Source organism: Peromyscus maniculatus, chromosome 1, assembly GCF_049852395.1.
Source record: "Peromyscus maniculatus bairdii isolate BWxNUB_F1_BW_parent chromosome 1, HU_Pman_BW_mat_3.1, whole genome shotgun sequence".
Taxonomy (NCBI): Eukaryota; Metazoa; Chordata; class Mammalia; order Rodentia; family Cricetidae; genus Peromyscus; species Peromyscus maniculatus.
Genome location: NC_134852.1, coordinates 38,354,594 through 38,369,489, shown reverse-complemented (window position 1 = coordinate 38,369,489; position 14,896 = coordinate 38,354,594). Strand labels below are relative to the sequence as shown.

The 14,896-nt window shown below is 47.0% G+C and overlaps 1 protein-coding gene across 1 annotated transcript; it reads right to left on the bottom strand.

Moving 5' to 3' along the window:
- On the bottom strand, positions 1 to 4,812 carry Cd33 (CD33 molecule). The gene is given in 11 exon segments (XM_076565359.1): positions 1 to 300; positions 302 to 394; positions 396 to 439; positions 442 to 542; positions 1,010 to 1,092; positions 1,450 to 1,516; positions 1,809 to 1,896; positions 3,792 to 3,962; positions 3,965 to 4,040; positions 4,325 to 4,719; positions 4,782 to 4,812. Coding segments are annotated over 11 exon segments (1,194 nt in total). The 3' UTR covers positions 1 to 255.
- Between the last annotated feature and the right edge of the window lie 10,084 nt (positions 4,813 to 14,896).

Genomic DNA, 14,896 nt, shown 5'->3' with positions numbered 1-14,896 from the left:
GAACTTTGACCTATGGCCTTCATACAAGTACTCATGGTCAAGAGCATTGGCACACACGTGTATATTCATCCACATGAGAGATGTGGGGAAGGAGAAGTAGAAAGAGAGGTGAGTCAGGAGGAGAAAGGGGTCAGACCATTTTTTCCGAATAGGAGAACCAAAAAATGGAGAAGATACCCTCTAGTGATGTCACACTGAAGAAAATGAAGGAGCACAGACTTAGCCACAGGTCTCTTATTGCAAAATCAGACAATTTCAATGAAGTATGAGACTCACACACAACAGTTTAACCATAGTCTGCTGGAATGGGAGGGATCTAGAAATTATCTTTGGGGAGCCATAGAGGACACAGGTGCTTCCCATGAGAGCAGTGCTCCTGACAGTTTCTTGGTGGGTTTGGATCTCTGAGTACTCCTGAGGCCTCACCCCCATGAAACCTAGGGAGTCATAGTTCAAATACTGCTATGTTCCTAAGGTGAGTCCCCCTGTGAGGGTCTTGGATTCTCAGGGTGACTGTGCATCTTGGAGTCCTGCTGATGAGTCTTCTTGGAGAGGAAAGAAGAGGGTCGCAGTAGGGCACAGGGAGGGGACTCACTGAGATAGAACGCATCTGTGCAAAAACATTCATTATGATTAGACACTTGCTCATTCTCCTTCCACAAGGGGTTTTGAAGCTATCACTTGGTTATTCACTGGTACGGGTGAGGTCCTTCACAAGCTCACCCATCTAGTGCTCTCCACTCACCCTAGATGTTCCTGAGTCCCCAGGAGTACTGGGTCCACAGGAGGTCAACAATGCAGAAATGAGATACTGGCTCAGATGTTAGAGACATGAAGACAGATCGTGAGAACAAAATGTGATAGCTAATGTGGCTGCCATGTAGGTGAACCAGAGAAAGACTAAAGAACAGCAGTTTCCACAAAGCCCACCTTTCATTTGTGGGTCTCTGTGTGGTAGAGACACCATGGCAATGCTGTTAGCACAAGGCATGAGGTGTCTATCACAGACAGGTGCATGAAGCATCCTGGAGACACAGTGTCAGATGCTGTTGGAGATTGGCAGTGATTATAGAATATGACCATTTCCTGCCTCTGGCTTACTGCAACATTTTTGATTCTTGTGATGTTTACCAGGAGAGGAAAATAAAGCACACTCCACAGAAAGTGAGGATGGAAAAAGGAGGACTAGGGTCAGTGTGGAGAAACGGGTAATAATGGGCTGAAGCACAGAGGGAGAGAGACTAGGTGATGTTTCATGGAGTAGGGAATGGAAAGAGCAAGAGAGACTCACACTATACTCTGGACAGAGATGGGACCTCTGATCCAGAAGCATTGTAGGACCCAGCAGGAAGGTGGGCTCAGGGTAGATATGGGTGGCTGAGCCAGGGGACAGCTACCACATGGAGGACATGAAGGAGATGTGACATGCAATGACCCCATGTGACTAACCTTGATGGGATCTTCATAGTCCACCTTCAGTGACAGCCTTGCTGATTTCTTTCTGCAGAACATCACACTAAGTAAGGAAACCAAGGCTTTCACTGTGGGCATTTGAGGGGCTGTGTGAAATAGCTCCCTCCAATGTGCTCTAGCCAGAGACTGGAGAGGGATAGAGACATGCCCAGCCGCCACCACCTCACTGTTGAAATGAGTCGTCACCACATACACCAAAGCTGAGCACAGACATCTAGCCCATGTGCAGTCCCCTACCCATAAACCCCTGCTTCACTTGCTCTGTGCAAATCCCTTCACCACCCCCTATTCCTGCCCTCCCCAGGCCTTTTCTTTATCTCTGGGGCAGCACTCACCTCAGAAGTGTGAGACACAGCCCAAGAAGCAGAGCCTTGACAGATGTCTCACCCAGAGCCACCAGGACCACCATCTGACCCGATTTCCCTGCAGAAATACATTCACTGGGCTGGACTCACCTGGAAACCACAGCCCAAGTCCTTTCGCTCTCAGTAGGACTTGGATATTTGGTTTCTTGACTGACAGTATCAAGAGCTTGAAAACATACCCCACTGAATAGGAAAACTAACTTGATGTTATAACTGTGATGAGTCAACTCCCTTGCAGACAGAATGAACTCTCACAGTCTGAGTTTACACTGCCAGGAACCAAAACAAATCAATCCATAAATAGCAACAAGATCTTAGGATAGAACTTCTCAGGAGATATGCAAATGAGCAACGAGCACATGGAAACACTCTCCCCTTCCTTCACTGTCACTTTAGGGCCAATGAAAACTGCAGTAAGTCATCTCTGCACACAATGGCGGGGGGGGGGGGGGGGGAGTGACCGCACTGGTGGGAATGTGGGGAGCTCCCGTGTGCTGCCAGAGGAGATGGGAAGCTATCACTGTAGAAGCCTTTGGACACTTAGGATGAAGGGCAGAATTACCGTCTCCCTGTTGGCAATTTCCCTCCTGATGTGTGGTTTATGCAACACTGGGGTGTGGTTTAGGTTGTGGAAGAATGCAATACTGTTGTTTGCCACAGAGATTAAACTTGAACACAGGATGCTGTGAAACAGCAGTCAGATGGACTCATTTCAAAAGGCTTCCTTTTCTCTGCAAAGTGCAAATGAGGCAAATGCACAGAGACCACACCAGGTCAATGTTGGCTAGAGGATGGCAGTGCTGTGGGTGCAGGATTTCTATCTGGGGACATGCAAAAGTTCTGGAGTTCTATAGCACTCATTATTTGACAGTTGTTGGTGATGAATTTAATAGTGTAGGAATTTATATAAGACTTATGAAAAAACAACAAAGCAGTTCCAAGGTTCTCCTGATGACAGAAATCCACAGCATTTCTCAGAGGCTAGAGTGTGACTCAGGGCTCATTCCAGGATCAGTCTCCAGCACCAAGACCCAAAAGAAGACAAAAAGGGTTTGCTACGAACTGGATAGGTGAAAACAGACCCCTTCATCTCTCTCCATGAGGAAGCTACCTCTGTCCACACTTCTTTAAGATCTGCTTCCCCCACATTCAGAGGCGCCCTGGCAATGGGACGGACTTATCTTGGGTGAACGAACTCGCTTTTTAGGGCCCATTCCCTATGGTGTGATTCCTCACTCGCTTTGATTCAGAGGGGAGGGGCTAGGTCTGGCCCCATCTTGGCATACCAGCCTGTGTTGATTACCCAAGCGAGGCCTTACCCTCTATGAGGAGGGGATGAGGGTGGGATGGGGGGAGGTGGAGGGAGTGGGAGAAGAGGAGGGAGGGGAACAGGGGTTGTTATGTAAAAGGAAAGAAATTTTTTAAATTAAAAATTATAAAAAATAAAGATCTGCTTCTCAGCTAACTGTCAAACTCAGAAAGCTGTGGGACTCAGCTGTATGTTGAGTAGTAGCCAAGGGCCATGTGTAGAGGTCCAAAGCATTGAGGAGTTTGTGGGCTCAGGTGTTCATGTATCTGTGTAGGCTGTGGATAGGATGGGGCATTTATTCTGTAGCAAGGAGTCTCTCTCCAGAGGGAGGATAGGTGGTCTGTGTGCTGAGCTGAAGAGGCCCTGCTCCCCCAGCCCACGCTAACTCCCCCTACCTGTGCTAGCTTTTGGGGGGACATCAAATGAGGGGTTCTGTACAGAATCTTTTTGAGAAAGAATTTGCATGTTACGTTGAGCTGAGGGTGAGACAAGACAGGACTTCCCATAGCTAGCCAAGAGAGCGTAGAGTCAGAAAGACAAGGCCTGTGTGTTTCCAAGACTTGTGATTAGCCAGGCCACCAGGACATAGTCACCAGGAGCTCCTGCTTTATACTCAGGGCCATGTTTCTTGATCCAACACTCACAAGTAACTTGGAGCTGGATAGTCCTTTCCACAGGGACACCTGCTTCAGAGAAGGTCACCAGACAGGTGAGATTGGTGCCATGGTCCTGAGGCTGAGGTGTCAGAGTCAGAACTGAGGAATTTGTGGTCCCGGGGCTCAAGGAGATGAGAGCAGCTGACATCCAGGAGAAGTGGGGGGGGTGCCCTGCTCACAGGTCAGGTTACTAGGATGGCCAGCCTCCAGCTTCCCCGGGATCATGATGTCAGGACTCTGTGTTAGAGCCGAGGGAGGGAGGAAGGGAAGGAGAGACAGAGACACAAGCCATGGTAGAGACCTTCAAATGTACCCAGACAGCAGACTCTGTCTCGGGATAGCCATCTTCCCTCACACAACCCAGCATGTGTTTCACAGGATCCACCCAGGATGAAGCACAACTCCCCCAGCGTGTGCGCGTGTGCGTGCGTGCACACACACACACACACACACACACACACACACACACGCACACACACACACACTGTGCATTGTAGGCTCTTAAGATACTGTCAGGTGACTTCATTGCTTATGGTCACATGCAGTGACAGATGGCTTTCTCTGTAATTATATCTTATAAAGGGTTTTTCAAGTACTCCAAAGAAGTACACTCCCATGTCACTTTTCTTGGCATCTCTGGTGAGCAGGGAACAGTCATGTTTCTGTGGGTCCCCAAGGAGATGGAATCGGCCCTGTGTTTCATTCTTTACTAATTGTCTGGGGTCATTTGTGGCCACTGGAGAGTCTTCATGTAGATTGGCCCTTTCTTAGAACCAGGAGCCAAAGACAGATTGAGAATAGCACCTAGAGGGACAGGAGAAACTGCAGGCCACACGGACACACAGGCCTTCCTCCACTGTCATCAACTTGGGCACTGTCAGCCAGTATCTTGGATTTTGAGCCAGGGACCCTGTAAAGAAATGAGAAGTAGCTTGGTCCTGTCCTGCCAGTCCCTTTCCCAGTCCCCCACTCACCTTCCCAGCAAGGCCAGCAGCAGCAGCCACAGCATTGCACAGTGAATGGTCCTGGGGGAGAGGAGAAGGAGGGTTGGTCGCTTGAAGCTGCTTGTCATGGGTGAGAGTCTCGGGCTTTTGTGTCACAGGACTGAGAAGAAAGCCCACTGGAAGCCCAGGAATGAAGTCAAGCAGAGAGCAACTGGCCACAGAGGAGGAACTTCCCCACATATTATCAGAACTTGAAGATGAAATGCACATGGAGCACTGTGGTGCCACTCACTGAGAAAGGCCCACCCTGTGCACCGTCTCCTCTCTGGTCCTCCCACTAAACCGTCACCATCAGAACATTAGATGCCGTCTGACAACCCAGAGCTTCTGGATGCCCTCCGTCTGGCAAAAGCAGGACTCAAGGGGTTGGCAGAGGAGCCTTGAGGAATAAAGCATGGGGAGTGTCCCCTAGGGTGAAGTATGCGGGAGTGAATGAATGGATGAGTGAGTGTGTGGCAGAACCACAACAGGAAAAGCCCCTCTTTGCTGGAAAACTGAGAGGAAAGACTGAAAAGTTCTGTAAGGAATGAGGACATGGGGAATTTCAGACAATGCCAGCTGTTGCTGGGAGGGGGTTGATGTAGGAGCTGGTGGGAACTCTGATTGCCCTGTGTAGCTAGCAAGTGGGTTTTCAGGAATAAGTGGGTAGAATGGGAAGATCAAAACTCCAATGGCCCCATAAAATGCAGCCTCCAGGATGAGCTTCCTAGTGTACTTACTTCCTTCCCCAGGTGCCCCTGGTGTGGACCACACAGAGCAGGTTATGAGAGACCAGAAGACAATGGGGGAGAATCTGGGGTTTCGGAGGCAGGTGTCCTTGTCCATGCCCCCTCCCACCAGTGGCTCACTGTCAGCAGAGAGAGTATAGCCACTGTCTTAGGGTTTCTGTTTCTGTGATAAAATACCATCAGTGTGGTAGTTTGAATGAGAATGGCCTCCATAGGCTCATAGATTTAAATGCTTGGTCACCAGGAAGTGGCACTACTTGAGAGGGATTAGGAGGTGTGGCCTTGTTGGAGGAAGTGTGTCACTGGGGGTGGACTTCAAGGTTTCAAAAGCTCAAGCCAGGCCCACTGTCACTCTCTCCTCCTGCTTTCTGTGGATCTGGATGTAGAACTCTCAGCTACTACCCCAGTACCATATCTGCCTGCATGGTGTCATGCTTCCTCCCATGATAAAAATGGACTAAACCTCTGAAACAGTAAGCAAGCCCCAAGTAATGCTTACTTTTTACAAGAGTTGCCATGGTCACAGCATCTCTTGATAGCAACAGAACACCAGCTAAGACAAAAGTTGGTATCAGGAGTCAGGTACTGGTGTGACAGGCCTGACCTTGCTGCTCGTTGGTGGGATGTGAACTTTGGAACTTTGGACTAGAAAAGCTTTGAACACTTTAAGCAGGGATTAAAGGCTGTAGTAGTATGAATGGGGAAGACAGTGGTGCTGAGAGCACTATAGATTATGATGGCCTAGCTCAAGAGGTTTCAGGGGAGAATATTATTAACCAGCCTAGAGACTGTTCTGACATTTTAGAGAAGAATGTGGCTAAAGATATGAAGGTCTGCTGCTTGCTGGGGCCAGAACATGGACCACTCATTCAAGCACATTTTCATCAGGTTTCTGTTTTTCATGGTTTCCTTCACTACCTAAGCTTTTATTCACTCTGTAGACCAGTCTGGCCTTGAACTCAGGGATCTGTCAGCCTCTGCCTTCTGAGTGTTGGCATTAAAGACATGTATCACCACACCCAGCCCTAGGCTTTTTCTTTAATACCTTTTCACTTTTTAAAAATTCCTCTTCACAAATTGGAAGCTTAGCTGCAGGGGAAGGGGGAGGCAGGGCTTGCTCTGAGGTCACCACTCCCTTTGTTCCATTTAGCTTCAGGCTTTTCTGTAGTCTGTTTATACTTCCCGGTGTCCCTTTTCTCCTTAAACTGTGTATTTTGTATTTTTCTTTGCTCAGTTTGCTCCTTTTCTCTATAGATCTTCATAAGATTAGCTGCTAATAACCACAAGACACAGTCAACACTAGGTTGTCTGGAACTCCCCTCTGCCAATGCAGTTATCCCAAAACTCTGCAATTTAGCATTAGGCAGACTTTTCGGACAAGGGCAAAAAGTAGCTACATTCTTTGCCAAAGTATCACAAGAACAGTCTCTAGGCTACATATGAATATTCTTCTCATCTGAAGCCTCTTAAGCCAGACCCCCACAGTCCAAATCACCCTCAGCATCACTGTTTTCCTTGCTGCTACTAGTATGGCCCATTAAGCCCTGCTTAAAATTTTCAATAGCTTTTCTAGCCCAAAGTCCCAAAGTGTTCCATATTCCTCCAAACAAAACTATAGCCAGGCCTATCACAGCAATACAAGTCCCTGGTACCAACTTCTGTCTTAGTTAGGGTTTCTATTGTTATTAAGAAACACCATGACCATGGTAACTATTATAAAGGAAAAAACATTTAATTGGATCTGGCTTACAGTACAGAGGTCTAGTTCATTTTCATCATGGTGGGAAGCATGGCAGCACAAGGCAGACGTGGTGCTGGAGAAGGAGCTGAGAGTTGTACAACTGAATCAGCAGGTGTAGAGGGCAAAAGGGCACACAGATAGGCACTGGAGAAGCCAGGAAAGTGAAACACACTTTCCTCTTCAATGGGATGAGGTGTGTAGCTGCTCTTCTTAGAATGCCAGAAATTATGCAGTGCTGTGGATATCGCTCTGTATAAATAAAACACTGATTGGCCAGTAGCCAGACAGGAAGTATAGGTGGGACTAACAGAGAGGAGAATTGAGGGAACAGGAAGGAGAGAGGGAGACACTGCCTGCAGCCGCCACCAGGACAAGGAAGATGTAAGGTACCAGTAAGACATGAGCCACGTGGCAAAATATAGATTAATAGAAATGGGCTGAATATAAGAGTAAGAGCTAGACAATGATAGGCCGCTAATAACCACAGGACACAGTTTAAATAATATAAGCATCTATATGTTTATTTTATAAGTGGGCTAAGGGACTCCCGGGGCTTGGCGGAACCCAGAGAGAGAACTCTCCAGCTACAATGTAGTTTTACAACCTGGTGATCCTTTGCTGTCTGTTGAGACAGGCCCATATCTCCTATAATTTACAGTTTTACTTACCCAAGACCTTTCCCCTAAATCTTGAGCATTGCTTTTAGAGCATAAACCCACTCTTCTGAGTGATGTCACTTGTGCTTTACAACAGCCTAGCTGACGTCTACGTTTTCTTGGGGCCATGCCAATCCACCCATAGGCCTCATGTTTACTGCAGTCAAACTCCCTAAATCTTGGACACTATCTCTGAGTCATCAAGACCCATTCTTGGGAAAGAAGCCAGATATACCTTGCAAAGAATCTCAATGAAAACATGTCTTAAATTGTTGTGCACTTGGGGCTGAGTTAATTGTTATCCGAATACTTTTTTCCAAAATTGGCTATGTTTAAATATGACTAAAGTAAAATGATCTGGGCTAAGACTCTATGCTGCAAGCCACAGTATAGAGTCTTAGCAAAGGCTATTACCTAGAAGAGTTAAAAACTCTTCCAGAGGATAAAGCCAAGACTCAAGGAGCTTGGTGATCCTGGCTCTTGACTGTATTAGCTGTTTCCTGCAATGAATTTCTTATGTGCTGTTGTAGCTTTCCCATTTCTCTTCCTTCCTTCCTTCCTTCCTTCCTTCCTTCCTTCCTTCCTTCCTTCCTTTCTTTCTTTTCTTTTCTTTTTTCTTTTCTTTTCTTTTTTTTTTTTGCTTTTTTTTAAGTCAGGGTTTCTCTGTGTAGTTTTGATGCCTGTCCTAGAACTTGCTCTGTAGCCCAGGCTAGCCTCAAACTCACAGAGATCCGCCTGCCTGCCTCTGCCTCCTGAGTGCTGGGATTAAAGGCATGCACTGCCACTGCCCAGCTCCCAAGAACTTCTTACAGTGTAGTTGAATCATTCATTGGGCACAATGTCCCCCATACAATTGGGGTATTTGAATAACATCCCCAAACTGTGCTGACAACAGTCACACAGCCAAGACCCCCAGTGTCAGGCCTTTCTGTAATTATCGTCATTAGCAACATCTGGCCAGGACCATCTCTGGACGAAAGTAGTTTATCTGAGATACTTCCCAGGCTTTCTAAGAACACACTGCAGATAGATCAGCATCCAGACTATCTGTTAGTTCCTGAGAGAAGGTAAAAATTTACAATGAGACAACTGCCCAGGCCAGGGGGATGTGCTAATTAAGCTTAATTCTCCTTTGTCCAAGTGCTATCTCCCTTGAACAATTAACTCAGAACTGAAGGGCTTTTACATACCAGGTACATCAAGCTGTGACACAGGTTGCCTAGCTACCTCTTCCCTCACCCTGCCAGAAAATGGCACAGTCGAGAAAAAGCTTGGACAGATTTTGGTGCCAAAGGGGGGAAAAAGTCAGTTTTAATTTCACTCATGACTTAGTGACTTATAGAATCTTAACATTTTACCCAACCACTTCTAAGAATATAGTTTGAGCACATAAATCCTTTTTTTTTGATTTATTAACTGAATTTACCCTTAGTTGACTCACTCCCCATTAGTCACTTCCCTTTGGGTTGCCATGATAGCTGACAATTACTGCTCTTTGTGTGGATCTTATCACTCTTCTTTTTGATCCTGAAGGAATTCAAGCCTGGTGACCTTGCCCTGGCCAGAGTATTGCTGATTGCATGGGCATATAGCTGTAAACCTCAGAGACTTGAGAAAGAATTAAGATGGGAAAGAACTATGATGGAAAGAACTAGATGGGGAAGAACTAGATGGAAAAGAACTAAGATAGGAAGAACTAGATGGGAAGAACTAAGATGGGAGAAATAATATAGAGCTTAGAACAGCAGAAAAATATAGAGAGAATCAGACAAGAAAGGAGCTAAATATGAGAGCAGAAAAGAAGCTGTGTAGAGAGAAAACTGACTCAGAAGAATAAAGTGAATGAATTAAAGAGTTTCATGTACATAGACAGATTCATTTAAGATCTCTCAGATTAATTAATTTGCTGCTGGTAGCATCTCTTCTGGAACTCTGGGGAAAGACTATAGAGAGGCTGGACCCCAATAGTCTTTGTTGACTCTAGAAGTCTTGGTCCAGCACCAGTTACAATAAAATTGGGCTGAGCCAAGTTTCATTCTTGTCTCTTCGCGGATTGTTTCCCCCGTCTGCTGTAAGCCTTCAGGGGAACCACCATAGGCAGGCATCAGGAAGAGAGATCTGGTACCATTTTCTGTCTTTGGGTTTCTATGATAAAACATCATGAACAAAAGCAACTTGTAGAGGAAAGGATTTATTTCATCTTAAAGCTTGTAGTCCATCATCCATGGAAGTCGAGACAGGAATTCAAGGCAGGAACCTGGAGGCAGGCACTGATGCAGAAAGCCATCCAAGAATGCTGCTTACTTACTATCTTGCACCTCCTGGATTGCTCAAGCTATCTTCCTGTATAGCCCAGGATAACTAGCCTGGATCACAATGACCTGAGAGTTGTATGCTTGAAAAAACCCCATTCTTCCCCTAGTTCCTTCTTGTCATGTTGTTTTATCACAGGAATAGAAGCCATAGCTAAGACAGCCCCAACCCTCAGTCTTTGAATCCCATGACATAATGGAGGACAATGTTCTCTGCAGACTCAGGGTTGTTGAGTGTATATCCTATGTGTTCATATGCTCCAGAGTTCACATGGGCCACCTTATCTATCTTCAGTGGTCATTCTGAGAGTCATGTTTCCAGCAAGCCATTTTTCATTGTCCACAGGCCTGCAGGAACCTCCTCCTTTGAGGTTTTCCAAGGAACATTAGGGACTGGTCTCCCTGATTCCTTTTCTGCTACCGAGGGAAGAGATAGAACCACTCTGTGCATAGTCATATGTCTACACTCACAGAGCATCATGAGATGAATTGGGTCCATGCCAGTTAAAGTTCATGTTTTGAAGTCCCAACTCCCCAATCCCTCAGACTGTGTGTGCCTGGAACAAGCTACTTAAAGAGTTGTAGTGAGATAATTAGCATGGCCTGAATCCAATACAGCTGTGTTCTTATTAGAAGAGGGGCTTTGGACATAGAGACACACAGGGCAAACAATGTGAGAACACAGAAGATACCATCTGCAGGTTGATGAGAGAGGGCACAAGAGGAATCTGCCCTGAGCACACCCTGATCTGATTTTCAGCCTCAGAACTGAGGAAACAACCTGTGGTTTAAGCCGCTCAGTGTCCTGCTCTTTGTCACCACAGCTTGAACAAGCTGACACCTAAGTTCTTCCTCAGGACATCATGTAACCCTACCAGGAGACTGCCTTGAGCACAGGGGGCCACACAGGGCACGGCACATACTGTGTCAGGTGGGACTGGGAAGAAGGTGAGAGAACAGAGAGAAGCGAAGTGTTGGGCCCAGACGAACCATCCCCATTCCTGTGCACAGATCTTCAGAGTGGTCCCACCACCCCGTCAAGCCCACATTCCTCCCCTTACAGGATGGGATAGGTCCCACCTGTGGGCCTTGGTTTCCCACTTGGCTAGGTGGAGGTGTGACGAACTCTCAAGAGATACATGAGGGACAGAGGCAGAGACAGGATCACAGACTTCCAAAGTCTGGCTGAACCAGCTGCAGATCACAGTCATGGCATCCCAGGAGACAGTGTGTGGGTCTGTCCAGAGACTAGGACAGCTGAGCCAGAGACAAGGTCATTCCAGGTCAGGAATCAGGTTTTGAGCCAGAGACCATGAAGAAACTACTTGAGAAAACAATCTGTACACAGAGGATACATCCCAGCGGAGCATCACAGCATAAGCAAAACCACAAATCAAAGTCTGAAAGTGCATGGAGAGCATATATGGAGTCAGAGGTGTGCAAGAGGAAAAGACACACCGATTGAGAAAGGTTGCTTCAAGAGGAACTGAGAGATATGGGATGGGGGTCAGGTAGCTTGCAGCCATGAGTGCAGAGAGTATTCATGGAAATGTCCAAGAAAGGGCTCCCAAAGCAACAACAGCGACAACAAAAGCTGGAGCCAATTCTCCCAAGGTCCCACCCACCACTGCTACTTGGCTCAAGCTAGCACAAACAGGGAGGGGCATGAATGTTCCACTTCCGAATGGCTATGGTGTCTATGAATCAGCTCTGAGACAGAGTCTGCCTGCCTGCCTGCCTGCCTGCCGTGTATCGGTCTTGTGGAGTTGCTGACTGGCTGCCTGCAATGGCTGACTGGCTCTACAATTTGAGAAGGTCCCTGTGGAGATCCAGGTTCCCTATTCTGTGCCCTCCTTCTCCTTTCCTGGATTGGCAGACTGAATATGACTGGCCATTCCAGAGTTCCGGACCTGAACCTGACAACATTCTGTGAGAGTCCTGGTAGGGAATGAACACCTGGACTTCAGCATCTATGGGACCTCACCAAGGCAGGGGCACAGCCAGTGCATCCTTGGGCAGCTGAGGAGGTTGCTTCCAGTCAGTATTTCCAACTGGAAACTATGTACCACTCAGGTTACCTTGAGTCTCAAAGGTTGTCTGTTCACCTTGCTAAGTGTTCATCCTGTCTCTTCTCCGTCACCTTATCAATCTGTCACCATGTCAATCAAGTATACTCATGTCACTCCTCAACACATGTCCATTTTGTTATGCCCCAGTCACCTGTCTGGCTGTCACCCCTCATTTACCTAGTCATCTAATAAATCCTCTGTTTTCTGGTCAGACTGTCATCACATCATCCATCTGACCAAATGGGATCATCTCAGGCACCAGGTCAGTCTGTCACCCTCAACTTGTCTGTCACATCTCAGGTAACTGGTTAGCCATAGTCAGTTAATGGGTAACTAGTCTACAACAGGGTATCCAATCACTTTCTTGATTAACGATCAAGTCTGGGTCACTATGAGCCAAAACTGAGTCATCTTGTAAGTCAGTGAATTCATTGATGAGATAATCCATCTTCTTCCCTTGCCTGTGTTGTTAATGCATCACTTGCTTTCACTAAACCAGAGCATTGGTGAGGTAGTCTGTCTCTCTATACGTCAGTCACTTGTCAGTCATGTGGTTACCTGTGTGTGAGATGGTTAGTAGGGCTGGCTCACTGCTAACCATTTGCTTACCTAGAATGTGTTTGCATCAGGCATCCATCAGTCACTCACTGATCATCTATAACCCCCATTCCTTTGACAGCTTAGGTCTCAGTTATGTTCTGTATGTTGTCTGATCCAAGGACACAGGTCTAAATCAGAACCTTCTTGTAGTAGATACCTGTTCTATCTATGACCTTGAAGTACCAGCCCCTAGGGCATGGCCTGAAGGGCACATATGCCTCAGGCTGTTCTCCTCTGTGGACTTGGATGGTGGGGACTGACTCAGGCAGAGAAGTGGTGTGGGACAGACCATCAACCTCGAGGACCCTATGACAGAATTGCTTTATCCTGTTCTCTGAGTTGTTCTCCCCCAAATAATTTCTAAGTAAATAATTCCTTTATCAATATTTGTGGATTATTTAGCAATACCTTCTGATTTCATCATCTTTTCCTTTCCTCTTCTGAAGGGCGGGAGCTGACTAAGCCTCTGATGAGCTACACAGCCCACGTTTCCACACAGGTGACTCTGGTTCCTTCTTTACAAGATCCCTCCAGGTCCTTGGAGATAACTTGGTGTCCTTGAGGACACTGAGCAGGGGAAAGAAGATCTAGGGTGTCCAGACAGCTGTTCCCTCTGGGCAGAAGTGGACCAAGGAGAGTGAGATGAGCTTTCCAGACAGGCCTGTAGAGCTCTCTGTCCTGTGAATCCATCTATATCCCTAGCATAGGACCTAGGAAAGGGGCTACAGGGACAGATGCTAGCAGGGCCCCATGCTGGTTTGTGGCCCCCCCACTCCTTTGCCCTGTGTGTGGCTACTCACCAGCCCAATCAGATGAGTTCACTTCCCTTCTCAACTAACTTGGCTTCTCCATTCCCACTTTCCCAAGAACGCTAAACAGCCAGTCTCCTTATCATAGGATTCTCACTCCTCAGTGCTGAGGTCTGCCCTAGACTCTGCCCAGGAAACTCCATCCACCAGGAGAAATTTGGACCTGGAAGATCCAGGCAGGGATCTGACTGCCCTTGGTGCTGAATGAGATCAGGATGGCATTTCAGGGCCACCCAGTTCTATAGAAGCTCCTGAATCCTAGGATCTGGGGCCAGTCTAAAAAGATGGGGCCTGAAAGGGGGCAGTGATGGGTGACAGGAATAGGTGGAATGGGAGGAACTCAATCTGTGCCTCCTCTGCCCACTGCCAGACAGTGTCCCTCCTGAGGACAGTCTGCCCCACCTAACGAGCTACAGAAGAAGGACCGTGCTTACTGAAACCTCTGATTATGAGTCTCTATTGCTCCTGTAAGGAATTTGCTTCACACAAGCCTCATACAGTTTGCAAAGAAGAAAGCTGAGTCACAAATAGCAGGATGTGGCTGGGGTACACTCTGGGCAGGAGGGGAGTCTCACATGTGTACAAGTACAATGTTTTATAGCCAGTTATTCTTGCTGTAGTCAAAAGACTGTCCTGCCATGTCACCCCTGCCTGGTGCTATAGAAGGGCTTCTCTTTCAGTTAGAGGGCAGAGATCATAAGGTCACAAGGCTGCCTTACACTATGGGTTACGGGTGGGTTTGTGGCTCCTTCCCTTAGTGTGTGGGGAAGGGGAGGGGGAGGTTGTCTGCTTCTGTCTTATTCCTCAATTTGAGCAGCCCTAAAATATCAGCCATCTTGTCACCGCTTTCTCAAGTTCTCCTTGGCTGTCTCCAGCACCGTTGCTAAGGTTTAGAGTCATGTCAGACTGAGAAGGAAGAGAAACTAAGTCAATGTTATCTTCTTTGGACCAGAACTCTAAATTAACCCTTCAGTGTTTTAAGTGGCAGGTCTGTCCTTATCAAATATCTCATCACCTTAAAGTGAACCAGATTCCATTGTTCCTTCTGAGGAAAAGAAAAGAAGGTGTGGGCAGCAGGTGTTCTTTAAAGAAACTTCCATTTGGTTTCTTAGGGAGCATCATGAATGTTGGCATAGTGCTTTGAATCACTGTGTGATTTTTAGCTGTTTACAGT